Source organism: Astyanax mexicanus, chromosome 13 (genome assembly GCF_023375975.1).
Source record: "Astyanax mexicanus isolate ESR-SI-001 chromosome 13, AstMex3_surface, whole genome shotgun sequence".
Lineage (NCBI taxonomy): Eukaryota > Metazoa > Chordata > Actinopteri > Characiformes > Acestrorhamphidae > Astyanax > Astyanax mexicanus.
In genome coordinates this window covers 5,897,685-5,925,423 of record NC_064420.1, presented here as the reverse complement: position 1 = coordinate 5,925,423, position 27,739 = coordinate 5,897,685, and the positions used below count along the sequence as shown (strand labels likewise).

General features: G+C 39.1%; 1 protein-coding gene across 3 annotated transcripts in view; it reads left to right on the top strand.

The window, feature by feature from the left end:
- The first annotated feature begins 477 nt into the window (after positions 1–477).
- The window catches only part of itga5 (integrin, alpha 5 (fibronectin receptor, alpha polypeptide)), a 100,272-nt gene continuing 73,010 nt past the window's right edge, over positions 478–27,739 (top strand). For all 3 annotated transcript variants that reach the window (XR_007441601.1, XR_007441602.1, XM_022677267.2), the window contains exon 1: positions 478–979. Coding sequence is in view for 1 of the 3 variants with exons in the window: in XM_022677267.2 (XP_022532988.2) it covers positions 786–979 (194 nt within the window). In the remaining 2 variants the exon portion in view is untranslated. The remainder of the gene's footprint in view (positions 980–27,739) is intronic.

Below are 27,739 nucleotides of genomic sequence, written 5' to 3'. Positions count from 1 at the left end.
CTCTCAGCACTGCTTCAATTCAAGAGAGCGAGAGTGAGAAAATATTCTGTCATTGAATTAATGTCCATTTAAAGGTTAAAGGTTTTGAATCCAGATTACAGCAAGAAATACTCGACTAAGAAAAGAAAAAATAAAGAAATGAAGGTCAGTCATTCCAAAACTTTTCAAGAATTTAGAAAGTATTTAGAAGATTTAGAAGATTTCCAGTTGATGATCACTTTCATTCTAGATTAATTTATGATTTTGTTAATTAATTGATTGTTTGGTTCTTTGAGTTCAGTAAAGTTTGCTTGGTTGCAAGGTTAGTTTTTTGCCCTGATATTAATATTAAGAAGATGTAGACACTACAAAGTGTGATAGGGGGACTATTTATTGAGTAGGAATCCCTGCTTCAGGAGTTGGTGGTATCTGGGCTGGTGGCTCCTCCTCTCCAGCAGTTTAGTCACGAGTCTGGGAACTCCTCTCAGCAGTACTGCTTCAATTAGGAGAGAGGGAGGACAGAGAGAAAGAGAGAGGGAGAGAGAGAGGGAGTGAGAGTAGTAGAGTAGAGTAGAGCAGTGTGACTGTGGAGCTCTATCAGTACCAGTATCTGTATCTGTAGGTGGTTAACGTTATGCTCCTCGGTTAGAGCTCGCGACGGACTGCAGGCTGCGGGAGGAGGACGCCGGTCACACGCGCGCAACTTTTGGTTTTTGGCTTTTGCTCAGAACTGAACCGACCCGACCCACAGTCTCCACCGAACCTACAGCGGATCTCTCTCTCTCTCTCACAGAACAATCAACACTATGGGCTCTAAGACCGGGGCGGCTCGGCTCCGCGCGGGTTCGGTTCCGCCCGGCCCGGTTCTGCTCTCGGTGGCGCTGATTTTACCGCTGTGCGTCGCTTTTAACCTGGATGTGGAGAACCCGGCGGTGTACGGCGGACCCGCGGGGAGCTACTTCGGCTACTCTGTGGACTTTTATATGACCGAGTCTCCAAGGTAAGCGTGCGCGCGCGTGCGAGCGTGCGCTACTCTCACCGTATGTGTGTGTGGTTCTATTGTTGTGGAAGTTTTTTTTTTTTAGTACAATAAAAAAACGCAGCTCAGGTTAAATGGGAACGTGTCAATGTAAATTATATATATTTTTAAATAAATATAAAATAAATAAATAAAAATAAATAAATAAAAAAGTCTTGCTGTATGTAACGTTATGGACATCCCAGCTAACATGGAACGTTCCCACAACATTGTCTCTTTTAAAGTTCTCTAAAAGCTAGGAGCAAACGTTCCCACAGCAACATTCATCGAACATTCGAAAAACGTTGCACAAAACCTAAAAAACTTCGAAGTTTCCCCAAAGTTAGTAGCAAACGTTCCCACAATACCGTTAATGGAACGTTATAAATATATATTAAAAAAGGTGGTATGAAACCTTCTCTCAATGTTAGGAACAAACGTTCCCACAGTAACGTTAACGTTAAAAAAACGTTCTAAAATAAAAGTTGTATGAAACCTTGTACAAAGTTATCCCAAATGTTAAGATTAAACGTTTCCACAATACCGTTAATGGAACGTTTATATATATATATATATATATATATATATATATATATATATATATATATATATATATATAAAGGTTGTATGAAACTTTGTACAGAGTTCTCCCAATGTTAGGAACAAACGTTTCCACAATACCGTTAATGGAGCTTTCTAAAAATGTTGTACGAAACTTTGTACAAAGTCCCCCCAATGTTAGGAACAAACATTCCCACAGTGAAGTAAATGAAACATTCTTAAAACGTTAAGATTTGAAAGGAGCATCTTTCTCTCTCTTTTTTGAGCATTGTGAATGTAGAGGAGCTGAGACTGACCATTCAAAGCTTTTGAATGAACAATGATTCAATGTCAGAATTTCAACACTAATGATGCCTTTGAGGCAATAAAAGGTGTTTTTAGGTTATTGATCTCTTTTTTTTCTTTGTCCTTCTAATATAATTGTAATTAATTGGCTCTTAAAGGAATGAATGAGGATTTTTTTTGGCTAAACAAAAGCTTTGCACAGTGTATAAGAAGGTGAAGCTCTTTTGAACTATTTATTTTCAGCCAATACTTTTTTTGATAGCGTATCATTGCTGATTTCTTAATTCGTGGATTGTTTGTTTGGTTTTGAAACTCTTTGTTTGGTTGCTTTCCCCCCCCCACCCAACAATATCAATATAAAGCAAATATACACAGTATAATAACCACTACTTTCAATACTACTGTATACTTAACAATGGATGTAATTCATTTTGTTGCTCAGTGAGTTTCTATGAATGAGTATAGTTAAAGGTGGGCAAAATGACCATACATGTTTCATTGGAAAGCATGTAATTAGTTCTATTTAATTAAATAAAATTCAGGGCATTTTGAATATCAGTCACTAAACAAGCTCTTAATTGGCTTGCATGGATATAGCATTGTTGTATGTACTGTAGTGGATTTGTTTCTAGTTATTTCCAGAGTTTAAGAACCAAACAATCAAGTCAATCATTTATCAGTTAAGAAATAAGCTGATTAATCCTAGTTGTATGAGAATATATCTGTATATCGAAGTGTAGTACTGTATTGATTCTCAAATACTGAGTGTTGGGTCTTAATTATTCGTTTAAATGTAAAGATTGGTGTCAGAAGTGGTTTATTAGATAGCAGTGCTGAACATTTGATTTTCTCCTCTACATTTCCTTTTACTGTAGATTAGAACTCTCTGTAAACCCTTTCTCTGAGATGATATAGGGCTGCAAATAATGATTATTTTGATAGTTGATTAATCTGACGATTTTTTTTTCCGATTAGTCAACGATTATTTCTGCCATGCCCACCATGCTTCACATGGGTACTTCTCTCATTCCTATTTCTTTTTTCTATATCGCTTCAAAACGACAGAAACAGCTGAACATGGGACTTAAATGCCCTTTAAATGCACTTTTAATGCCTAGAATCTGTTTAAAAGCTCTAATAAGTTGTAAAAAGTTCTGATATTAAGTGATTAAATATGTTATCTTTTGTATTTGGGCACTTTTGGTGATCAAGCTGAGTTTAAACTGAGCTTTTAACCATTAAATATTGTATTTCTGTCCCCAGCACTTAGTGTAGTGAAGTGATTAAATTTTTTATAATCTATATAATCTATATTGATTATTTTGACTATATTATTACATTTGTTGCAGCTCTAATATGATATATGTGAGGTGTAGGACTGATGAGAAATGACCATCATCAGCTGAACTATCTCTGTATTTTTATTTTATGGCTTTATCCAATCAACAACACGAGACAGTGCTTTTGTCACTGTAACAATAGCGAGGTGTTTAAACAGTTTAAACTAACGTAGCTTTGGACTTGGCCAGTCTGAGCTCAGCAGGGGTTATTTAAGGAGCACTGAGGTGTCTCCAACTGTTGTTTTGAATCCCAGCTCAATATGTGAAGTGCCATATAGATCAAAGCCTGGTCCCCAGCTGGGGACCACTTTTAAAACGTGAGCTTTAGTGTTTGTCCAGGGTCACCCCAAAACATTTTATAAAGTGTGTGAAAGAGTGTATGTATGGGATCTAGAGCTTGGCAATATGAAGATATATTGTTATCATATTGACAATATACTTAAAAAAATATATATATATCAATAATATAAATCATCAACGCTTAAAGGATACTGACACTACTGTACGTTTCATTACAGAGAAAATATAAGAGTCAAGTGTAATTGGTTGAATTGCAGCATAGTTTGAATAAAAGTTACAGTATTCAATGTAAAAGAGTATTAAAACTGCTTTTTAAGGCTGTGTTCCCTATTTTAGTGCGCTGCCATCAACCCTGCACTGTGCAGCTTTGATTTAGGGCGTGTCACTGTGTCTTTGCTATCATAACGACAGGAAAAGTACACCTTGTGTGGCTTGGGACGCGCAAAAGGCATGTAGTAATTCTCTTAATCATGGGTGTGTTTTGGGCAAAGCATGCAATGAGCCATATAATGAATATAATAAAACATGCAATCGAATAGCAACGTGTCATATGCCATTCCCTTTAATAGCCAGGTGCGCTCAGAATTTGGTGGATTGCTATTTTAACAGTGCATCGCACTGACGTGTGTTTATGCCGTAAAGCTGCACGAGTACGTAATTTACGTTTTGTTATGTTATTTTGTATTCTGTTTATTGTTGATGTAAAAAAACTGACTGTTGATGATATCTGTCTAGTTTGTATACATTTAGTGTCAAACCCGTGTTTTTTGTTGCCTAGATAGCAATACGCCAGAAATTTACATGAACACACTTCATTTCAAGACCTCCACTCCCATCAGTGTAGATATATTCACAAGCGCTGTTGCTATTTAATCAGGCATTTAAATGACTTTATAAAAGGTAAATAAGAGCGTTAGTTTTTCTGGGATTAGAAGCCTGAATTCAGCTGTAACTGGAAATATCTGTGCAAAACTGTGCTGAACTGAGGTGCACAGCTTTTGACACGCGCCCATGTTTACAAGCACGTGTTCAACCATATGCATGGAGGCCATGTGGTTACATTATGTTTACTCCTGCCCCCCTCCTCTCTCTCGCGCTCCCCCTCGTGCTTGCGCTTCTCAGGCAGCAGCAGTCTGTCACTCCCACAGACACAGAGACAGCGCTGTGTATCTACTTCTTGTGTCAAGAATCAAAACATTGCAACATGACGTGTTTGATTTAATTGCCTTAAGTGACATTGCACGTCCTTATACGCCGATATACGTCGATATATCGTACCATTGCAAAATATGCTTTAATTTGTATAATCTTGCTTATCATCTGTGATCATGTGCATAAAAAAAAAATGATGTCAGGATTTGATTAAAGCCATTTTTAGGACATGACTAGAGGACAGGATGAGCTCACTGGCGGTAGGACTGGATTTCCAATGATGGAATGAAGATTGCAGTTATAACTGTGTTTAATTTGCAGTGTTTTATCCAGCGCTGTATCGCCGTTGGTCGAGTCAGGCAGTGGTTTATAGAGCAGGTCTGCTAGGTCTCCGCTGGGAGACGGCTGTGGGGTAATGGATGTGTCATTTTTAAAACGGAAACGCGAATAGATTAGAATAGAACTCTCTAATAGCTGTGTGTATAAATAATGAATCACACTTATCTATCTCACTTATGTGTGTAATCTGATTTGGTGGAAGGGCAGAGCTCGGTCAGTGTCCTCGTTTTGAAGATGTCTCTGGTTCGGATGTCTCAGCGACAGTGACGGTCATCTTCTTGTTATTATAATGAGTTATACTCTAAACTCGGATATGATGTTAGCTTGATTTCTAAGTCATAATTTATTTTAGGCTTTTGAATCATATTTGTCTTTCATTAGTGGGAATTTGCCAGCAGCTGCTGAGGGTGAAAAGTTGAATGATTTGGCAACCTGTGCAAATTCTCCAATAAATAAATAGGGTGTCAAAAATAATTACTATATCGGCTTATTATACAATAAATGGACTCCATTATATTTTTTAAAGAAAAAAAGCCCATTAATGTGAATAAACTGGTAGGTCAACATGATTTTAAACAGTGTTTTTATTTTATTTATGTATTTATTTTTAAGGATATGTATTTTTTTTAATATATATATGCCTATTGAAATGTCTTATTATACTTATTTATCAAAGGCTTATTGCTTTTGTAAAAAGGATGTAATTGTATTTTTATACTATTAGATTTTCATAATGTCATATCACATCAAAGAATTCACAATGAATTCTGGGAGATTTTGTGACAAGTGCATGTGCACTGCATATTTCTAGAGAGCCTTATCGATATATTGCTATAGTATTTAATTTTATTTTATTTTCTTACGTATTTGGTGCCACTACCACTAATGCAGCATCACAACACACTCAAGAGAAAAGTGCCAGACTCCCAGCTCGCTCAGACTCTGGCTGCTGATGGTGAACCAACTCGTAATTGGACCGTACTGTCAGTGCTTTTGTCTGTGTACAGTTTTACTGCTGCTGTAGTCTTTTACACTGTTTAATCAAGTGATCCACAGACATGTAAAAACGTCTGTTCAGATGTTTAAACAATCCAGACCTGCGTTTGCTTTGCTGTGTAAGGCACACAGGAACTAAACGGCCTGGGAAACTGTGTTGTAGTGCAGTGCAGTTACAAATGCGACTACTAGTCCACAAATTTGGAGGCAAATAATTTTTAAATTTGACGTTGCTCATTATGAACACTAACACTCGTTTGGGCTCTACTAAGTGCATCAGGTCGTGATGGTCTCTACTGTGGGTGTAATCATTAACTAGAGCTGATTCAGACTGGATGGAGTTTGATAAAATCAGCTCTGCTCTGTCTGTCGACTCACTGCTCTACATCTGGCCAAGAGCACTGAGCTTTACTCAGCCTTTACACTCAGTGACGTGCTGCCAGCTCCAGTTTCCACTGTCTTTGTTCCCAGAGTGTCTCTCTCTCTCTGTCTCTCTCTCTCTGTCTCTCTTGTGCTCGTTCTTTCTTTATTTCTTTCTTTTTCCCCCTCTGTCTTTCTCCCTCTTTTTCTCTCTCTCCTTTTCTTTCTCCCTCTTTTTCTTTTCCTCTCTTGCTCTTGTGCTCTCCCACTCTCAAACTTTTGTTTTTCTTTTTTCTTTCTTTCCATTTTCTCTCTCTCCCTCTCTTTCTTTCTATCTTTCTTTTTCCCTCCTTCTTTCTTCCTCTTTTTGTCTGTCTCTTTTGTGCTCTTGCACTCCCCCTCTCTCAAAGTTTCTTTCTTTCTTTCTTTCTTTCTTTCTTTCTTTCTTTCTTTCTTTCTTTCTTTCTTTCTTTCTTTCCATTTTCTCTCTCTCCCTCTTTCTTTTACCTTCTTTCTTTCTCCCTCTTTCTCTCTGTATCTCTTTTTTTCTTTCTTTTTATTTTTCCCTCTTTTTTGTCTCTCTCTTGTGCTCTTGCGCTCCCCCGCCTTTCTCAAACCTTTCTTTCTTTCTTTCTTTCTTTCTTTCTTTCTTTCTTTCTTTCTTTCTTTCTTTCTTTCTTTCTTTATCCCTCTTTTTCTCTCTCTCTCTTTCTTGTTTCCCTCTTTCTTTTTTCCTTTTTTCTCTCTCTCTACCGTGTGCTATTGCGCTCCCCTCTCTCTCTCTCAATCTTTTTCTTTCTTTCTTTCTTTCTTTCTTTCTTTCTTTCTTTCTTTCTTTCTTTCTTTCTTTCTTTCTTTCTTTCCATTTTCTCTCTCACTCTCTCTTTCTTTTTCTTTTTCCTTCTTTCTTTCTCCCTCTTTTTCTCACTCTCTCTTTTTCTTTCTCTTTCTTTTTCCCTCTTTTTCTCACTCTCTCTTTTTCTTTCTCTTTCTTTTTCCCTCTTCTTCTTTGTCTCTCTACCTCTCTCATTCTCTTTCTCTCATCTGTCTGTCGCTTTTTCTCTGCATTTCTCACTCTATTTTTCTCCCTCTCCCACTCTCTCCCTCACTTTCTCTCTCTCTTTCTTCTATTTTTCACTCAATTTCTCTCTGTCTCTCTTTCTCCTCTTTTTTCTCTGTCTCTCTCTCTCTCTGTCTCATCTTTCTGTTGCGTTTTCTCTGCATTTCTCACTCTATATTTCTCTCTCTCTCACTCTCTCTTTTCTCCCTCCCTCTCTGTTTTAAAAACTGTGTTCATGGATTCAGGAGTGGGTTAATCATTGTGATTTTCTCTCTCTGGGAGGTGTGTGTGTGTGTGTGTGTGTGTGTGTGTGTGAGAGAGAGAGAGAGAGAGAGAGCATGCTACTGTGTGTGTGTGTGTGTGTGTTCTTGGTGGATGAGGTAAATCTCTCCTCTGCTAATGTAATTCTGCATGGTGTTTAAACCCCTCGTCTGGCTCACATATTCCAGACCATATGACCCCAGCAGCCCACCAGCACCCCCCCCCCCACCCCACCCCTCCGCTCCGCTCAGCTCGCCCCGTGGTGACTTCATCTGAACTTCACACAGAGTTCAGTAACTGTGGAGGAAGTTCATCAGAGAGGGACAGTCAGTCAGTCAGGCTTAAAAATAAAACTGAAACCAGTAAAGGGGCTTTTGGAGAGCAGTTCTAGAAAGAAAACAGCTACTGATGAAACTGGCTCTCATCAGGACTTACCTCAGAGTTTCCTCTGTTGTACAGGATAAGTTCATCAGAGCTACCAGCCTCAGAAACCACAGGTTAACAGCTCCCCAGATATCGCCTGAGACAGCGGCCGATAAGGAACATTAATTTAAAAAGTGTGTTTATGGTTTTGCATTGTGGTTGATGGAGTTTTTTTTTATATGGAAAACTTATTATTATTAATTACTTTATTAATATTTATTAATTAATAATAAAATACCTTTATTGTTTTCTTTTTCAAAACCCCCACTAGAAATTTGTCCACTCAGCCAGCTGTGTAAAGACCCTGTGACCCTTTCTCTTAGTGTTAAAAAGAATTAAATTGTCTCTCTGTTTGTCCCACAGTCTCTATCTGTCTATCCCTCTCAGTCACTGCCTTTCTATCCCTCTGTTTTCCCCCTCTTTCTGTCCCACTTTCTCTGGTTCTCTCAGTCTCTCCCCCAGTCCCTCTCTGTCAGTCCCTCTTTGTCTTTCTCTCCATTGGTCCCTCTCTCTGTTCCTCTCAGTGACTCTGTTTTCCACTCTTTTTGTCCCATTCTCTCTGGTCCTTTCAGTCTTTCCCCCAGTCTGTATATGTCGTCCACCCTCTGTGGGTCCCCCTCTCTCTCTGTCGATCCCTCACTCTGTCCCACTCTCTATTTGACCCTCTTTCTGTTCATCTCAGTCCCTCTGTTTTCCCCTCTTTCTGTCCCACTCTCTCTGTCCCTCTCTGTCTCTCTTTTGTTTACTTTTTCTGTCCCTCTCTTTCTATCTTTTGGTCCCTCTCTCTGTCCCTCTCTGTCAGTCTCAGTCCCTCTGTTTTTCTCTCTCTGTCCCTCTCTGTCAGTCCTTCTCTCTGTCCTCCAGTCTATATCTGTTTCAGTCTTTCTGTCTACCCCTTCCTCTCGGTCCCTCGTTCTGTCCCACTCTTTCTGTCGATCCCTCTCAGTCCCTCTCAGCCCCTTTGTTTCCCCCTTTTTCTGTCCCATTCTCTCTGGTCCATTCAGTCTGTCTCCCAGTCTGTATATGTTGCCCCTCTCTGTCTGTCCTGCTCTCTTTGTCCCACTCTTTCTATCGGTCCCTCTCTGTCAGTCCCGCTCTCTCTCTGTCCCACTGTCTTTGCCCTACTCTTTGTTTGTCCCTCTTTCTGTCCTACTCTCTCTGTCCCTCTCTGTCTCTTTTCTAGTCCTTCTCTCTGTCCCTCTCTGTTGGTCTCAGACCCTCCGTTTTTTCCTCGTTCTGTCCCACTCTCTTTGTCGGTCCCACTCTTATTTGAACCCTTTCTCTGTCTGTCCCTCTTAGTCCCTTTCTCAGTCCCTTTTTCTCTTTCAGTCCCTCTCAGCCCCTCTGTTTTCCCCTCTTTCAGTCCCTTCCTCCCTGTCCAAATCTCTCTCTGTCCTTTTCTCTCTCTCTCTGTCCCTTTTCCAGTATGTCCATCTCTATTTCTTTCTCTCATTTTGTCCTTCTCTCTCAGTCTGTCCCTCTGTCTGGAAAACACAGGGACAATTAGCTAATTTTAAAGATCAATTTATATATATATATATATATATATATATATATATATATATATATATATATATATATATATATATATATATATATATATATATTGGATTGTTTAAATAAAGATTGGTTTGAATTGAATTGTTTTGCTCCTAGCAGCATCTTTCTGAAAACGTCCTTCTCGGCCCCCCGTAGACACACAGTGTAATAGTTTGGCTCTGTTTGAGCATGCATGTGTGTGTCTGTATGATACTGCTTGACTCACGCTAATAAAATTAGCCAGTGTGAGGAGACCACCGGAGAAGAGCGCCTGAGGCCAGGGGTTCATGCTCTCGTGTGAGCAGGCCTGTCAGCTGCATGCTTTAGTAGTAATTTATGTTTTTTTGTGTATCGAGTGGACGGCCGTTTGTTACAGAGGGGCCTCTCTAGGACAGTTCAGGTTGTTTTTTTTTTTGTTTTTTTTTTTAAAGGAGAAATCTGGCGCAATTGCAAAACCTTTAACTTGCTCAACTAGAGCTTGATTGGATTTTTGGAGTTAAGCAGCCAGTGATGTCAAATACGCTTGAGGAGGAAATATTGAGTAATTTTGGATGAATCCTCTTGGATTCTGAGTACAGCTTCTTGTCTGCTGGTTTTAGCGCTGGAAGGAAAAACACATTCATCGTAGTGTGGAGGAGTAGTGCATTCCACGCTTGGCCTGCATAGAATGTGGATAAGAGGGGAGCTTACTGATAGGAAAGGGTTAGACTGAGTCTGCACTTAAGCAATATGCTTGAATGGGACGGGCATTGATTCATGCAGTATTTTAATTTAGATTTTTAGTAAAAGCTCTTTTAATTGGAATAATATTCGTTTTAGATATTTAGAAGTGAATATTATTTGGCCAAAAATGACAAACACATCCGATGTTTGTCCAAAAAGTTAAAAAGACCAATAATTTATACCCAACAAAGACTAATTTAGTTTTTTTTTTATATCAGAGTAATAAACAATGCAGGGAGTGAGGGAGAGAGCCAACAGGGAGCTGGCACAAACTCCCTTCTCTCAGACTGCCTATTTATTTTCCAGCTAAAAGATACACTAATGTTAGCAGAGAGCTAACTTACGTTACCGGGGAGAGAGCTAACGTTAGCAGTGAGCTAGCTAACATTAGCGGTTAGCTAGCTAACATTAGTGGTTAGCTAGCTAACATTAGCCAAAAGCTAGCTAACTTTAGCCAAAAGCTAGCTAAGGTTAGCAGAGAGCCAGCTAACATTAGCGGTGAGTTAGCTGGCTAACATGCTAGCATATTAACGTCCTCAGCGAGCTGCCTAACTTGGGGGGCGAGCAAGCTAACTGGAAGGTCGAAATAAGTCTTGATCAAGACTGTAATAAAATAACATTTTACAATGGCTTCATCATTTTTACATTTTACCTTAATTTTATTTTAACAACAGAATAAATAATCTTCTAACAAAGAAATTATGACTACATTTAAAACACAAGCTCTTAAAAAGCATTAAATGAGGATAAAGGATTTACCTGCCTGACTTCATTTTACTGCTTAAAGATTCACAAATTCTGCTTCATTTGTTTTCTATTGGCGCCCCCACTGATAATGAGCTCCAGGTCTCGTCCATATGTTCGAGAAGCTGCATCTGTTTATTACACCACAGAACAGAACACTATTACATTATAGGGGGTATAGGGTAATATAGGGTAGTATAGGAAGTACAGGACATGTTAAAGGCATATAGTGGTATATGGTTAGGGTATTAAAGGTTATATACGATGGTATGTGTACTATTGGGTAGTATAGAGTATTATAAGAAGTATAGGACAGTATAAGTTGTACAGGGCATAATACGGAATTAGTTTAATATAGGGTATTATAGGAAGTAAAGGACAGTATAAGGGTTTTAAGGGTAATTTAGGATATTATAGGACAGTATAGGTGGTAAAGGGGGTATAGGGTAGTTTAGGGCATTAAAGGATATTATAGGGAGTATAAGATTGTGTAGGTTGTAAAGAACATTTATAGGGGGTATAGAGTAGTTTAGGGTATTATATTTGGGGAATATATTACAGTATAAGAAGGATATAGGGTAGTATAGTAAGTACAGAACAGTACAAGACCTTTAGGGGTATTGGGTATTTTAGGGTATTAAAGGGAATATATTACATTATAAGGAGTATAGGGTATAATAGGGAGTATAGTACAGTATGTACTATAAGTGGTACAGGGCATGATAGGGGATATAGGGTAGTGTAGTAAATACAGGGCATTATAAGACATTTAGGGGTATAGGGTAGTTTAGGGTATTAAAGGGAATATGCGACAGTATAAGAAGTAAAGGGCATTATAGGATATTATAGGGAGTAAATGACAGTATAAGTAGTACAGGGCATTATAGGGGCTATAGAGTAGTTTAGGGTATTATATTTGGGGAATATATTACAGTACAAGGAGTATAGGGCATTATAGGGTATAATAGGGAGTATAGGACCGTATAAGTAGTATAGGGGGTATTGGGTAGTATAGTAAGTACAGAACAGTATAAGACATTTAGGGGTATATGGTAGTTTAGGGTATTAAAGGGAATATACAACAGTATAAGGAGTAAAGGGCATTATAGGGTATAATAGGAAGTATATGACCATATAAGTAGTACAGGGCATTATAGGGGGATATAGGGTAATATAGCAAGTACAGAAAAGTATAAGACATTTAGGGGTATAGGGTAGTTCAGGGTATTAAAGGGAATATGCGACAGTATAAGAAGTATAGGGCATTATAGGATACTATAGGAAGTATATGACAGTATAAGTAGTACAGGGCATTATAGGGGCTATAGGGTAGTATAGTAAGTACAGAACAGTATAAGACATTTAAGGGTATAAGGTAGTTTAGGGCATTAAAGGGAATATACGACAGTATAAAGAGTAAAGGGCATTATAGAGTATAATAGGGTATAATAGGGTATAATAAGGTATAATAAGGTGTAGGACAGTATAAATAGTACAGGGCAGTATAGGGTTTTAACTCTTCCATAGTAAAGGGCATAGATATTATTCAATTTCTTGTTTACTGCTACTATTTCTTGTGTGTGGGTGTGTGTTTGTGTTTGGGAGGTGATGTTTCTCTGTAGTTAAGGGTCCAGCTGGATAGGGGTGTGTGTGTGTATATATATATGTGTGTGTGTGTGTGTGTGTTTGTGTATACTGGCTGCCAAACTCTTCCTCAGCCGTTTTCCCTGCGCTGTGATTAGTCCTTTCCATGGATGCTGTACAAAGAGTCTTCTGTGTGGAGGTACCTGCGCTCAGGACTGAAACTTTTCCATGTGACTGAATTGTTCTGGTTATGTATCGGCTCTTTGTCCCTTTGGTTCGTGGCTGTGCTTTGGGAGTAGCGCCGCTGTGGTGGTGGTGGTGGTGGTTTAGGTGGCAGCGTCTGGCTGCAGGCCTGGTGGAAACACTGGGCTGTAGTGAGCTGTGAGCGTGTTGTTTTAAGGGTTAATGCTGTACAGGCTCAGCCGGCGTCTGATTGCGGGTGATTGGTTGGGCCTGTGCTGTTGAAAGGTGGTCTGGGGGTTGGTGCTTGTGTAGAAAGGGCACGCTTGTATAATAGACCTCTGTCTTTGTTCATGTTACGGAAGAAAGCTGCATGTGTTGGATCAGAGCTCCCTGGAGCTGCTCTGTGCAGTATTGGGTCATACGTCTGGGCAGCGGAAAGCCTCAGCTCACTCTTCCTTAGCTCACTTGTTCTGGAGAACACTTGGGTAGATTGAAATCTTAATTTTAACTTCCTATTGTGTCTGGTTTTAAAAAGAAATTGCTTGGAAATGCTTCCAAAGAGCAACTTAATCAGGAAGAGGCCTTGTCACACTTAGTATTTTTTATGGTGACCAGTTTATTCCAGCTGGCCAATCTTAGTAATCTCAGTAAGAGCAGAGTGTGAAGGTTCAATTAGCAGGGTAAGAGCACAGTTTTGCAAAGCACACAACAGTTCAAAAGAGGACAAATTGTTGGTGCACGTCTTGCCGGCGCATCCGTGACCAAGACAGAAAGTCTTTGTGATGTATCAAGAGCCACAGTATCCAGGGTAATGTCAGCATACCACCAAGAAGGACCAACCACATCCAACAGGATTAACTGTGGACGCTGTAAGAGGAAGCTGTCTGAAAGGGATGTTCGGGTGCTAACCCGGATTGTATCCAATAAAAAACATAAAACCACGGCTGATCAAATCACGGCAGAATTCAATGTGCACCTCAACTCTCCTGTTTCCACCAGAAAATCTTTGTGAATGGCTCCCTCAGATAAACAGTTGATAGCTGATAGTTTAGCTGATGATCCGTCCTCAGAAGCTTCGGTCTCTCACTGTCTGTAAGTGTGAACATCAGCACTCCCGCTGTGCTCTGCAGTGGTGTGAACTGCCCACATTCTTTGCAGCCCGCCTTGTGATGTTTCTGCGTCCTGTGGAGGTGTGAAGAGTGCTTATTTTGGTAGAATTTAACTTCTGTAAATACAAGGAGTGAAACCTCACGTTATGTTTGCGTAGCTGTAGTGCATTCTCCGCGCTGTCATCTTTCTGCTTGTGAAAATATGGCTTGCAGTAAAATGACACGGTCAGTGATTTTCTTTATGAATTGTACAGAAGCTGAGAAGCTGGGGTTTCCTTCCTAGAAGTTTACTTTAACTTTAACACTAGTGCTGCATTGAATTTACCTCAGAAGACTGATGTTTTAGCATGCGATTATTATGAATGTTTAATTCTTACATGTCCATAAACTAGTAAGCTTAAGAATTTGAAGGTTTATATTTGATTTTTGGCAAATCTGACTAAAATATTCCAGATTTTATCCATGATCTCCATTATCAATTTGATAGAATTGTTAGTGATACCAGTTGATGATGATGATGATGATGATAATGCATTGTACCATTTTGCACATCCAAACACAAAGGTAGCATTTCCATAGGTAGAAGTTGGACAGTACTATATGTAGGACTGATTTGATAAGACCCTTATTGTTAGAAGTGGTAAGAAACTGTATAATCCCACTGTTGATTAACACCAATTGATTTACTAGTTGATTCATCACAGTTCTCTTGAAAAAAATGGATGCTCTTATTTCGAACAAATAAGTGTTGTGGCATTAAGTGTGATATCTGTTATAGTTTAATGTAGCACCTCAAGTCTGGCTTTTAGAGCTTAAAGATGTAGACCAGGAGTTGGCAATTATGTTTGGCCGTGGGCCAGATATTTTTCAAGCCATTACATGGCAGGCCACAAAAAAAAAAAAAAAATCTGTTTGAAAATTGAGCTGTAATATATGATGGAGTTCTACACACTATTAGCTCTTCAGCCCAGAGGGTTGTTGAACCCAATTGCAGAACAGTTGATCTCAAAGCAGGTAAACCCACAAGAAAAAATAAAAAATAAAATAAAATAAACACACCGTTCCTCACATGGAATCGAACCTGTGTCGTCTGGATTGCGGTCCAATACACTACCACTGCCCCAGCTAGTGAATTGGGACAAAGAGGGAGCACAAGATTTTTTGAACTATAAAAAAGGGTAATATGCTTCTCTGATGAGCTTTTGTTTACATTCCTCCCATGTCTCTCTGTTGCGCTCGGCGTAACTTTAGTTTCCTCCCTATCTCCTTATAAGGGCAGTAGTGTATTGGGCTGCAACCCTGAAGACATGGGTTTGATCCGTTTGAGGAGCGGTGTGTTTATTTCATTATTTTTTTTTCCCCTTTCTTCTTGGGTTGGTTTACCTGCTTTGAGATCAACTGTTCTGCAATTGGGTTCAACAACCCTCTGGGCTGGAGAGCTACTAGTCTGTAGCAGCACTCCATCCCATTACACTTCATATTCCCGACCCCCTGCTGTACAGTGACTACTTTACAATGTATCGATGAGTCTCATGTCTTCCGTGTTTTTAGTCCTAAGAAAAGATCTAATGAAATATTTTACAAAAATGTACTTTAAAAGTACTTTAAGCGGACCACTGGTTGCAAAAGCTTGTGAGCTCTTCTTGATGTAGATAAGGTGTTTCCAGTAAGTGCTAATCTCACTCTAATCTCAATCCACGGGCTGAAATATTTATTCTGACAGCGTTCGTTAGCTCATACGGTTCAGATGGCTGTTATTAGGTGAGCTGTAGTAAGATAATTGGCAGAAGAGGAGGAAGGCTTGAATTCTAGCTTTCTCTTTGTGAGTCAAGCCAAGTTCTGAGCGGCTCTGGCTGACTCCTCCGCACCTGGTCCAGGAACGGTGATTTGCAGGCCTCCTGCTGCAGCCGACATATCCTTTGGGAGGAAATGCTTTCGTGGTTACATTAAAATTCAGCCTGTGTGGAGCGGGTGGAGGGCGGGGGTGTTTATCAGATCAACAGAAGTGGGCGTGGGTTCAGTTGTAACTCCAACAACACAACAGAAGAGCAGGTAGTGCTTCAGATCTAGTACTCTAGTCTTAAGATGTTGAAGTGTTTGGTGGGGCTGTTTGATATTAAAGCCCCACTAGGTAGGATTTCCTTGATTTTTAAAATTTTTTTAAAGAAGTAAAATTTCAGCTTGAAACTCACTGCAGCGCTGCATTGAGGTGTAATAGGAAGAAATAGCGGTGCTCTCGTGTCTGTGCCGGAGCTCCTCTGAACTCAAACCAGACTCTGTAAGTTTTCCGAGGTGGCCGCGACCAACGCTCGCGAGAACTGCGACCTGCTTTCCGACCTTTAGTTCTAACAGTTCTACAAGGACTACTGGTTCATTCTTTACAAACTAACATACAGACACTCTGGCAAAAGCTGGAAAGAGACAGAATATGTCTGTGAAAGCCAGAAACTAGAAAATATAATATAATATATATTTTAACTACACCAGTCATAGTTTGGAAAATCTTTGCTTTTAAGTTGTAGTTCCACTTTATTTATTGTCTTTTATTCTGCTATTAACCCTTTGAGTTTTTCTCAATGGGTTTCTTGTAGATTTAGCTTTACCGCACTGGGATGTCATCACTATTTTGAGAGAGAGTAAGTTCTGCCCTTTTTAACCAAATATGGATTATGTTGACGTGTGAAGGGATTCCTGAGTAATTAAGTTGAGAACACAGGGTGCGATTTTTTTTTTTTTTTTTTTTTGTGTTCCAAGGGTTAAATATTATAAAACAATGTGTTGAAGAACTGCTTAGTATTTAGAAAATTATATACTGTACCAACACCAGTAATAGTTTGGGAAATCTTTGCTCTTAAGTTGTAGCTTAACTTTTATTTATTGTCTTTTATTCTGCCGTTAAACTCTTCAACCATTCCAAGCTATGCTTCATTCAGTATCTCAGTGTACCAGTTGATGACCCAGTTGTTGGAACTGCTTTGCTCATCATCCCCGAGCCCACCATTCCCAGACAGCAGCATGGAGCATGTGGGGTTCAGCTCTACTGAGCAGACAGGCCATCCAGACAGTGCTGATTTAGCCCGCTTTTTAACTCCCTCTTTATTAGCTGATTGTATTGTAATTGCCGAGCTGCCGTCCAATGCGGCTCGTACCGAGACACGCTGGCATCAGGGCTAATTCTCACTGGCGGCTGTGTAGGTTCCTGGAGTTCAGCCTCAGCCATTCTGCTTATGTACCTGTATCAGGTTCAGGTTTTATATATTTATCGCTTTAAACAGTGGATGTTGTCATAAAGCAGCTTTACAGAGATCTGGGCTCAGTCTCGTATGAGTAAATCAGTAGCAGCAACAATGGCAAAGGAAAAACTCCATCAGAGTGGGAGGATGAAACTTTGACGTGAACCAAAACTTAGTAAGAGGAACTCATCCAGATCTGGCCTACACAGGATATTAAGACTCAAAAAAGACAACTAAAATAAACCTAAATCACTGGAAGTTAAGTTCATATTTATGATTTATAAAATCTTGAGTCAATAAATGTATCATTGTCAATGATGATGATGTTAATTGGGGTTAAGAACTGCTCGCTCACTTAGTTCACACTCAGCTTGGTCACCAAAAGTGTCCAAACACACTCCTGATCATTTCCATTTTCGTTTATAAATCATTCCTGCTAAACCTAATATGTTCATTCTCAAAACTGGGGTCTCAGGTCGATTTTCGCGGGAGTTCTTCTGGCCACATCACGCTTACAAACTTCACGCAAACAGGCTTGAAAAGAGGATCCGGCTTAGTTTTACTAAACGCCAGTGGCTGGTGGAGCAATGGAGACTTCAGAAGGGAAAGCTCATTCACCCAGAGTAAAAACAAAGTGTGTAGCTCTCTCTCGCTCTTTCTCTGACTGAACATAACCTGGATTCGGATTCCCATTACCTGTACTGGCCACACAGCCCTACAGAGATTTTACAAATAAAGCATATTTACTTACTTAATGTCAGAATATTTCACATTTAAAATGGTGCCTAATCACAACAGTATTCTGTTATTATTACAAGTAATCCTCTTGTTCTTCACCTCTTGTTCTTCTTATGACTTTAAGTTTTTAATAATGGGTATTTAAATATAAATAATAGAATCTGTGTTAGATTGGCAAATAAAATTATATTTATATAGGTGGTGTCAGTTACTTTAAAAATGAATTGTATTAATCACAGCAATATTCAATGGTTGTATTTTTTGAGAACTTGGATTGAAATACACACTAGCTCCATATTCCACCTTAAACAACTTTTATGAATTTTAAGAATTATGAAGGGAGGTTTCCAAAATGAGCTGGTTAAGCAGTTAGTTGACCATTATAGGAAATGTTTTGCCTGGTTAAGCAGCTGTTCTACCACCTCAACCATCAAAGACCAGCTCAGACCACCTGTAAACCTTTGCTCAGCTGGTCCTGTGCTGCATTTTTAGTATGGTAGTACTATGCTAATGAGTTTTTTTGGCCTGGCCAGAAAAAGAATGCACATGCAGGTGGTGCAGGTGTTGGAATCAGTCTGAAGAGCAGGCAGCAGGCACAGCTAATCAACACTTAGGACCCTAATTTTCCCATATATAGGCAAGCCCATAATTGCAAAAACTAAAATTTACCTGAACATACCTCATTTCCAGACCACCATCATTTTAGATATATTCACAAGCACTGTGGCTGTTTAAACTATGCGGTATAGACTGACTGTAGGCGGGGTATAAGGTAGCAATGAGCATCGCAATATTTGAAAGAATATTTAACTAACTAACTTATATAACTCAAGAGCCCAGACCTATTTCTATATATTGATACCAAATTGAAATTGAATTGAGTCATTTGTATAATCATTTTTTCCCAATTGTGGTCAAGTGACTATAAATATTTTTACATTTTTGCTCATTTTTTTTCATTTAATCCCATTTAGCCTAGTAAAAATCTAGTTTTCTGTTTTTCTAAATTCTAACTTTTTGTTACAAGATCAAGAAAATATAATTTTTTTTGTTTGTTCCCCCCCCCCCCCCCCCTGAAATTCTGATTTAGAGGCAGAAATAATAATTTAAAAAATAGGAAATGGAAAAATAGATAAACTATTTTATTCTATACTATGCATCATACACTATAAATAATACACCTTTTTTATTCTTTCAAGTTAAGCCTCAAATATTTTAGAAAACTGAAAAGTGAGCTGATATAAATAAAGTGAACCCGAAAGTCGAGAGAGCCAGAAGGGAGCATAGACATGAGGGCTACCTGAGACATCAGCACTTCTTTGCCTTAAAGTCTACAAATCAGAGTTGGTAACTGGCTACATCAGCATCTCAGGTGAACAAAAAATCTCCAAGATCTCTCTTACTGAGATAAAAGATGCACATCTCTGATCTAAATCTGATTACATGCTCTATTTTTAGATAGATGCTGTAATTAGCTGCAAAGAGCAATTTAATTTCCACCAGTCATTATCATGTCCTCTAGAGTCTCTCAGTCCTGCAGCGGTTACAGTGCGTTCACATGACAGTGCTCATCTGTTGGTGTAGTAACAGCCTTCTAATATCTGGTTGATGTCGTTTGATGTATACATATTTAAATCGATGTAGAACAAGCTGATCTCTGTGGACTGAAGATAACTGCTTTATGAGCTGAGTGTCCATCTTTAAATGACATCACAAAGTGGGTCCAACCACTGAGTGCTGTTGTGGAGCCAGTAGAGCACAAATGCAGGGTAATATATATATTTTTTAGATTGGGTGTATTTATAAATATACATAGACAGTAGTGTATGAAAATATTGATATAAAATACCAGTTACATGTTTGGACACACCTTCTCATTTAAAGTTAAAATTTTCTTTTTTCCTACATTGTAAAGTGTTTGAGTAAAATGAACATTGATGTTTTAATTATATAAACTACAGACAACATTTCTCCCAAATTCCAAATAAAAATATTAAATTGTCATTTAGAGCATTTATTTGCAGAAAATGAGAAATGGCTAAAATAAAATAATAAAAAGATGCAGAGCTTTCAGACCTCAAATAATGCAAAGAAAACAAGTTCATATTCATAAAGTTTTTTTAAATCCCAGTTTTATGCTTTTTTTGCAACTTGGCATAATGTTCTCCTCCACCAGTCTTACACACTGCTTTTGGATAACTTTATGCTGCTTTACTCCTGGTGCAAAAAAATCAAGCAGTTCAGCTTGGTGGTTTGATGGTTTGTGATCATCCGTCTTCTGCTTGATTGTATTCCAATTAGGTTTTCATTTGATAAAATCAAAGAAACTCATAATTTTTAGGTGTGATCTAATTTTTTCCAGAGCTGTAAATAATCATGTAATAAAGTTTTAAATAAATCGAAATACGCTGTTAACTTGATGAACTTATGATGTGCAACAGAGGTAACTCTTGTTCTTTCTTTCCTGGGGTGATCCTGATGAGAGCCAGTTTCATCAAAACATTTTGATGAGTCACTTTGTGACTTCTAAATAAGCAAATACCGGGAATGATCTATTTATTGGTGTCAGTTTCACAAAATTTCACAACAGATATTTTGTACCACAGGTTTACTCTATTATTTTACAAGGTGGCGCTAATCAAATAAATAAAACAGTGTTTAGCGAGTGCTTCTATAAAAATATCGATATTTGACGACAAATATCGATACAATATATTGTGAAATCAATGTATTGTCCCAATCCTGAGCCAAATGTGCACCAGAATTGCACCAGATTTTACCCAAAGGGTCAGTATTGTATATTATTTTTGTCTGGTTGTGAATTTATGGGGTATTTTATTTTTTTATTTTATTTTTTTAACTAGTCATGAGTCTAGTCTGCTGATGTTTCCGTGTCCTTTACAGTGGTGTGCTGGCAGATGGAGACCGGTTGCGATTTCCTAGCCTCTGCCAAACAGGCCGGTGTGGTTTCTCAGCCGGCTTTAAGTAATTACAACAGTGTTCAAGTGACACAAGTTTTGCAGCTGTGAGGAAAACAATTAAGTGCGGAACAGGGGAAAGAATGTTTTGGGGGCAGTGCAGCAGGGGCAGGGCTGGGTGGGATTTAGCATTTAGCATTTTTTCCCCATCGCTAGAAAGCATTGCTAGCTTTTTAACCAAACTTCTCTCTCTCTTCTGCTGTTTGAGAGGTCTGTGGCGCACTCACCGCTCGTTTTAATCGCTTTAACTTTGGTCTTATTACCAAAGCCACAAATGAGGACGCTTAGCGCTTAGCGTTTAGCATTTTAGCGGTAAACACATTTTTTTCAGTCTGGACTCTGACAGTCTGCTGACTGCTGGGTTAGCTTAATTAGCGTCCATGTGCTGTGGAAACTGCTAGCGCTCTGGCGACTGTTGCTCTCATGGAGAGGAGGTGGTCGGTGCATTTAGGGACACCGCAAAAACGCTAATGTTGTTGTTTTTTTCCTCAGTCAGCTCTTCAGCGGATCACTCATTGCCCCCAACTGTCTCACTTTTATGACCGGACCTTATTGCAAAATGTCGCACATTGTTTTTAAAACCAGTAAAACGAATACAGTTGATACAGTTGCATTATCCCACCAAACCGAGCTCTTATTGCAAAACATACTGTATAAATTGTCTTCCTTTTATGAACAGGATCGTGAGTTGGCAGTTTTAAGAGAGAAAAAAAAAACAGAACTTTGTGAGGTTGTGTGGCATTCTTTTTTCCAGTGTTCTTGCATCAATACATATTAAATACATTTCAATGTCAAAGATCTAAATTCTGTGGTCGTCTTTAGGTGGGAATTACAGGACAGTTGACAGTTCACAATAACGATGATCTCATGATATTGTGAGTCTGAGATACTCATTCCAGCACTAAATTCACAAATTCTCTAAGCGTTGCTGAAAAGGGATTTAACAATATATAGACTCTGCAATATATTGTATTTTGTATATTTTGATTGCCAACTGGCCAATTGTCAAATATCAATTTTTTAATGAAACTATTGGCACTCTAAGGACTCTAATTTTCTCTATTATGGGGGGGGGGGGGGGGGGGTCCTCTGTGATTTTATTCCGATCCAGAACAACCACGTAAAATTACAGGCTGAATTATCTACTTTTTTTTTTCACTTATCTCCGTGGTCCTCCGACAATTTTAGCCCTGTCTGGAACAATCACTCCTCTCCTCGCGTTTTAATAAAATAGCTATTTTACTGCCACGCACCGTAATTACGCTTTTGGCACGCGTTTCCACGGAGATCCACGTAAACACAACAGCGAGTGGAAATGGAGAAGCTTGAGGAGCAATGAGGTTAAGATCTGGACTCTGTGGTGAACTCTCTCTCTCTCAATCCATGTGTGAAAATGATGATCTCATGCTCCCTGAACCCTGAACTCTTTCACAGTTCCAGCTCCATGAATCCTGACATTATCCTCTTGGAATATGGCCGTGTCATCAGGGAAGAAATATAAAATCCGTTGATGGAATAATCTAGTCTATATTCAGTGTATTCAGGTAGTCAGCTGACCTCATTCTTTCAGCACATACTGTTGCTGAACCTAAACCTGCAGATCAACTGCAGCATCAACCAACCAACCCACACCATTTACGTACTTAAATCCAGGTGGAGACTTTTTTTTTTCTCAAGCAGTGTACACACACACACACACACACACACACAGTAGGCCTGAACCTCCTTATCTATGTAGGCTAATAGGCTTATATCCTCTCTACAGGATGCCCTACAAAGGAGTTAGGCCATCCTGCTCTTCACACACATCATTTTATCCCCAAATCCAGCTCTCCAGCCAAGAACAATCCTGCTCTTATCAGTATGCTAATGTTAGCCTAGCGTTTAAGGCTTTGGCTGGGATAGAAGCAGTTTAGGCTAGACAGATCCTCACCCTGATAAAGACCCATTACTTGCTAATTGTTGATTATTTACAGTTGTTGCTGATCGGTATCATGTTTGTGTGTGTGTGTGTGTGTGTGTGTGTGTTTGTATTTGTGTGAGGCAAGCTAGGTTTTTGTAATGCGGAAGACACAGCAATTTCCAGTGAGTTGATGAAAGCATTTCTCTATTGTTTTCTATGTTTCCTGTTTGGTTTTTTGATGCTGGAAGTCGTGTTGAAAGCTCCAGGTTTCTAGAGTCCAGACTTCAGGATTATACCTGCTTAGAGCTGGGCAATATGACATATACAGCTCTGGAAAAAATAACATTTGACCTATTTAAAAAACCTCTGGAATATAATCTAGAGGAAGATGGATGATCACAAACCATGATCAACCCAAGCTGAACTGCTTGAATTTTTGCACCAGGAGTAAAGCAGCATAAAGTTATCCAAAAGCAGTGTGTAAGACTGGTGGAGGAGAACATGATGCCAAGATGCATTAAAAACCAGGGTTATTCCACCAAATATTGATTTCTAAATATAAATATGAACTTCTCCTTATCGTAAGAGTCACTTTGCCACAAATCAGTGCTCCGTTACCTTGTTTTTTCCAACACTGAAGCCTACTGTTGTCCATTTTCCCATCCATTCACAGCCTTTTTTTACTTCTCTTTAAGGAAAAAGTCGTACTGCTGTAAACCAGAGCTCTCTTACCTCGTTTTTCTGCCACAGAAGCCCCTTACTCACTGCTGCTGTCTATTATCTATTTTCTCATTTTTTTACAGCCTTTTATCCTTCTTTTTAAGAGAAGAGACTTATTGCTGTAAATCGGAGCTCTGTTACCTTGTTTTTCCACCGATTAAAGAGCTGATTACTGTTGTTTTGCTTTTTTTTCTCGGGTTTTGAGAGCTCAATGCTGACTCCTCAGCTCTTGATTTGTCCAGACGTGAGACAGCATGCTGGTGGGGGCGGGGCTGGTGAGGCCATGGACCCTGCATTGTTTAATATTGCGATATAGATATAGTTGAAAAAAGAACATTTGCTATGTACAGTTTTTTTCCAATATCATGCAGCACTACTACCACGTAAATGTTGCACTTCATTGTTGCACATTTATTAATTTCATCAATTTTATGTTTTGCCCAAGTTCTACTAGTGTAGTTTAAGTAGATACACTAAATGTTGGGTTCCTTACTGCTGGTGTTTAGGAAATTCGTTTTCATGTTGTTAGTTTGAGTCAGCAGTCAGCGACTCAGTGTGTTTTTATGATGGTGTGTTTTACGATATGGAAAGTGCAGTCGTTGTAAGAAACTGTAGCGTGCTAGAGCAGTCAGGCAGAGCGGCAGTGTTTGTACGCAGCTCTCTCCAGGAACTTGAGAAGTTGAGAAGCGTGAGGGTGTTCAGTAGTGTGTGCTGACTCTGCAGCTGTGTGACGCCTTACAGATATTAAATATTGTGAGGTGAAAAAAGAATGTAGCAGCATGTACCAATCAGCCATTACATTATTATTAACCTCTAAAGGTGTTCTGTTTTGTCTGTAACCAAAATATTGTAAGTGTTAACCGGAGACAATATGTGAATTAATTCCCACACCTGTATAAGTTGTGAGGTGTTATCTGAGGTGTGAGTGAGGTTGAACACTGGCCAGTGTGCTCAAGGACAAGGCAAGGACATGTGAATTATGGCAGTTAGAGCAAAGTCTGAAAGTTTCCATCAGTTTTGGTCCATAACTGAGTGCGATTACTTTTTATTTTTTCTTTTAACACCTGCTCAAACAAACCGCAACAAGGGTACAAATGAACAATCGTATGTTTTAATCGGAATAAATAGTGCTGGAGTGATGACTAAGAATCTCAGAATCTCAGAAAGGTCTCGGACGCTGACTTTTCAAGGGTCCGCCATAGTATCAAATTCAATTATTCCAGTATTTTGTGCTTGAATAATAAAAATAGCTTATTTTCATACATGGAGCAAGGTGTCCTAGTGTGTGTTGCATAAATCAAAATGCTGGAATATTATAAAAGTATTTTTTTTTAGCTGGGAAAAGGAGGGAAAGGCTACAGTGGGAATGGCATTGGTTCTCAGACTGAACTCTGCGGTACCTCTGGGATGCTCCACCTTTTAGACACATGGCGGAAAAGCAGGATCCACTCTCCGAAGCGGAAGAGTGCAGTGTTGTGGTTTCCCCCTTTACGAAAACAAGTGGAAGGCCTGCTAGTGTTTTCTTCTACGCAGTCAGAGCTCGGCGTCCTTCCTGGGAGGCCGTCCTCTGCAATGGCCTTGAAACCTACTGACCTTCGGGACACTTCATTGTTTAATGGCCTCTCTTTTATCCCTTCATCTTCTGCAGGTTTTTTTTCCCCGCCTGCCTTTTCTAAAGAGCTCTTTGAAGAGTTTCTGGGGGTTCAGTATAGAACCACAGGGTCTGGAGTGCAGTTGAAAACCATGATATTTAGTTCTGATATTTAGTGAGCAAATATGTATTCTGTTGTGTTTGTGCACTTTTGTAGATTGAGCTGAATGTGAAATGAATTTGAAATGAATTCCTAAATATGGCATCTGACTTCAAAAATACAATAGCAGTCAAAAATTTGGACACTCCTCTTTTCATTTAAGGAGCTTTCATGGCTAAATTGGAGCAGCCTGGTGGCCAATCTTCATTAATTGCACATTATTGCACCAGTAAGAGCATGAAGTAAAAGTGTGAAGGTTCAGTTAGCAGGGTAAGAGCACAGTTTTGCTCAAAATATTGCAATGCACACTATAACATTATGGGTGACATACCAGAGTTCAAAAGAGGACAAATTGTCGGTGCACGTCTTGCTGGAGCATCTGTGACCAAGACAGCAAGTCTTTGTGATGCATCAAGAGCCACGGTATCCAGGGTAATGTCAGCATACCACCAAGAAGGACCAACCACATCCAACAGGATTAACTGTGGACGCTGTAAGAGGAAGCTGTCTGAAAGGGTTTTCATACCTTGTTCAAGGCACTGCATTATTTCATGCTTTTTAGCAGCAGAGAGATACTTTTTGATGTTTTTTCTTTCCCATATTGCTTGAAACCTGTGGCTTGCTGAATAAAACTGTGAAACAGTGCAAGTACTGTTATCATTAGGAGGTGTGTTCAATGAAATTGGATTTATACTTAAACAGGTTGTGACTGCGGAATTATACTGACTGTCATTTGCATTGACCATTTAGATTTATTGCAAAAAAAAAAAAAAAAAATGAATTGCATAATAATTTGAAACATGGTTTAAAGTGTAACACATATTCTGGGTTGTTGAATTAGTTTTTTTTTTCTTCAATATTAAATTAAAAGAAAGAAAACTCATTGAATGAGGTGTAATTTATTTATTAGCTGAAGATTTTAATAGTTTATTTGGCCCCTGAACTTTTTTTTCCAAACTTCTGATGGTATATAGAGTTTGTGCCTTATTTATTTATGAACCTTATTACTTTACCCAAGATTATAATGATTTGTATAAATTACGTTAAGTTTCTGCTTACTCTGCTGTGTATATCCAGTGGGTCAGCGGTGGTCAGGACCTGTGCTGGTCACTGGACACAGGACACTATCTCTATAGAGGATATAAAGTGGACGCAGGGCGTGCAGTGAGGTCTCCTGGCTGAATATAGGCTTTGTGAGGTAGTCCTCCGTTCCGCATCATGGACTGAGCCCAGGGGGCAGGAAAGGGTGTTCTCTTCCTGTAGCTTCACCCCCCCCCCTCCCCCACACACTCTCACCCCTTCCCCCACAGGAGCCCTCAGTGCCCCCTTCAGCACGCCTAACCGGCCTGGCCTTAATGACAGGAAGGACGATAGTAAGCTCAGAGTCGGCGAGCACACGTCTGTGCCGTTTCCATTAAAGCGGCGCTGTGGAAAAGAGGACGTAGATAAGAACCGCAGGGGTCATGGAATTAACCGCCTGTGGTAGGGGTGTGACTATATACAACAAGTGTGTTGTATAAGTTAATAATGAACATTGTTGTTTTATTCTTTAAAATACAGACAACATTTCTCCCAAATTACAAATAAAAATATTGTCATTTAGAGCAATTATTTGCAGAAAATGAGAAATGGCTGAAATAACAAAAAAAAAAAAGATGCAGAGCTTTCAGATCTCAAGCAATGCAAAGAAAAAAACAAGTTCATATTCATTGTTTCAAGTTTTAAGAATTCAGAAATTCATATTTGGTGGAATAACCCTGGTGGTTTAATCACAGTTTTTAAGCATCTTGGCATCATGTTCTCCTCCACCAGTCTTACACACTGCTTTTGGATAACTTTTATGCTCTACACTCCTGGTGCAAAAATTCAAGCAGTTCAGCTTGGTTTGATGGCTTGTGAGGTTTTCAATTGGCTGAAATCAAACAAACTCACAATTTTTAAGTGTTTTTTTCCCCCCAGAGCCGTAGATTTAGCATAATGCTACTCTAACAAAGCCCAAACCCTCTATTAACCAATCAGAGTTAAAGTGACTGTCCTTACAAACTTGGTACAGACTCTGGCTGAAGTTTAAAAAAAGGCTTTTAAAAAAATTAGGTCGTTTTTCAAGTTTTACTACTATGACTTTTTTTTTAAACTTAAAAACATCAGATTGTCTAATGTATCTTTTAACACAAAGTGGGTTTGATTGGATGTGTGTGGCAATCATGACTCCATGAGTGTGTGTGTGTGTTTTTTTTTCCCTCTGGGAGAAACACAGCTGTTGAAACACCGGTATGACTCCACTTTAGCAGCCTCAGCTCTTGTTTTCCCATTTGTTACCCAGTCAGGCTGGTGTGTGTGTGTGTGTTTGTGTGTGTGTGTGTGTGTGTGTGTGTGTGTGTGTGTTGGGCTTTGGACTGTGAAACTGTGGTGTTTAGCCAAAAAACTAACCAACAATTGCACATGGCCACAGTTACATAA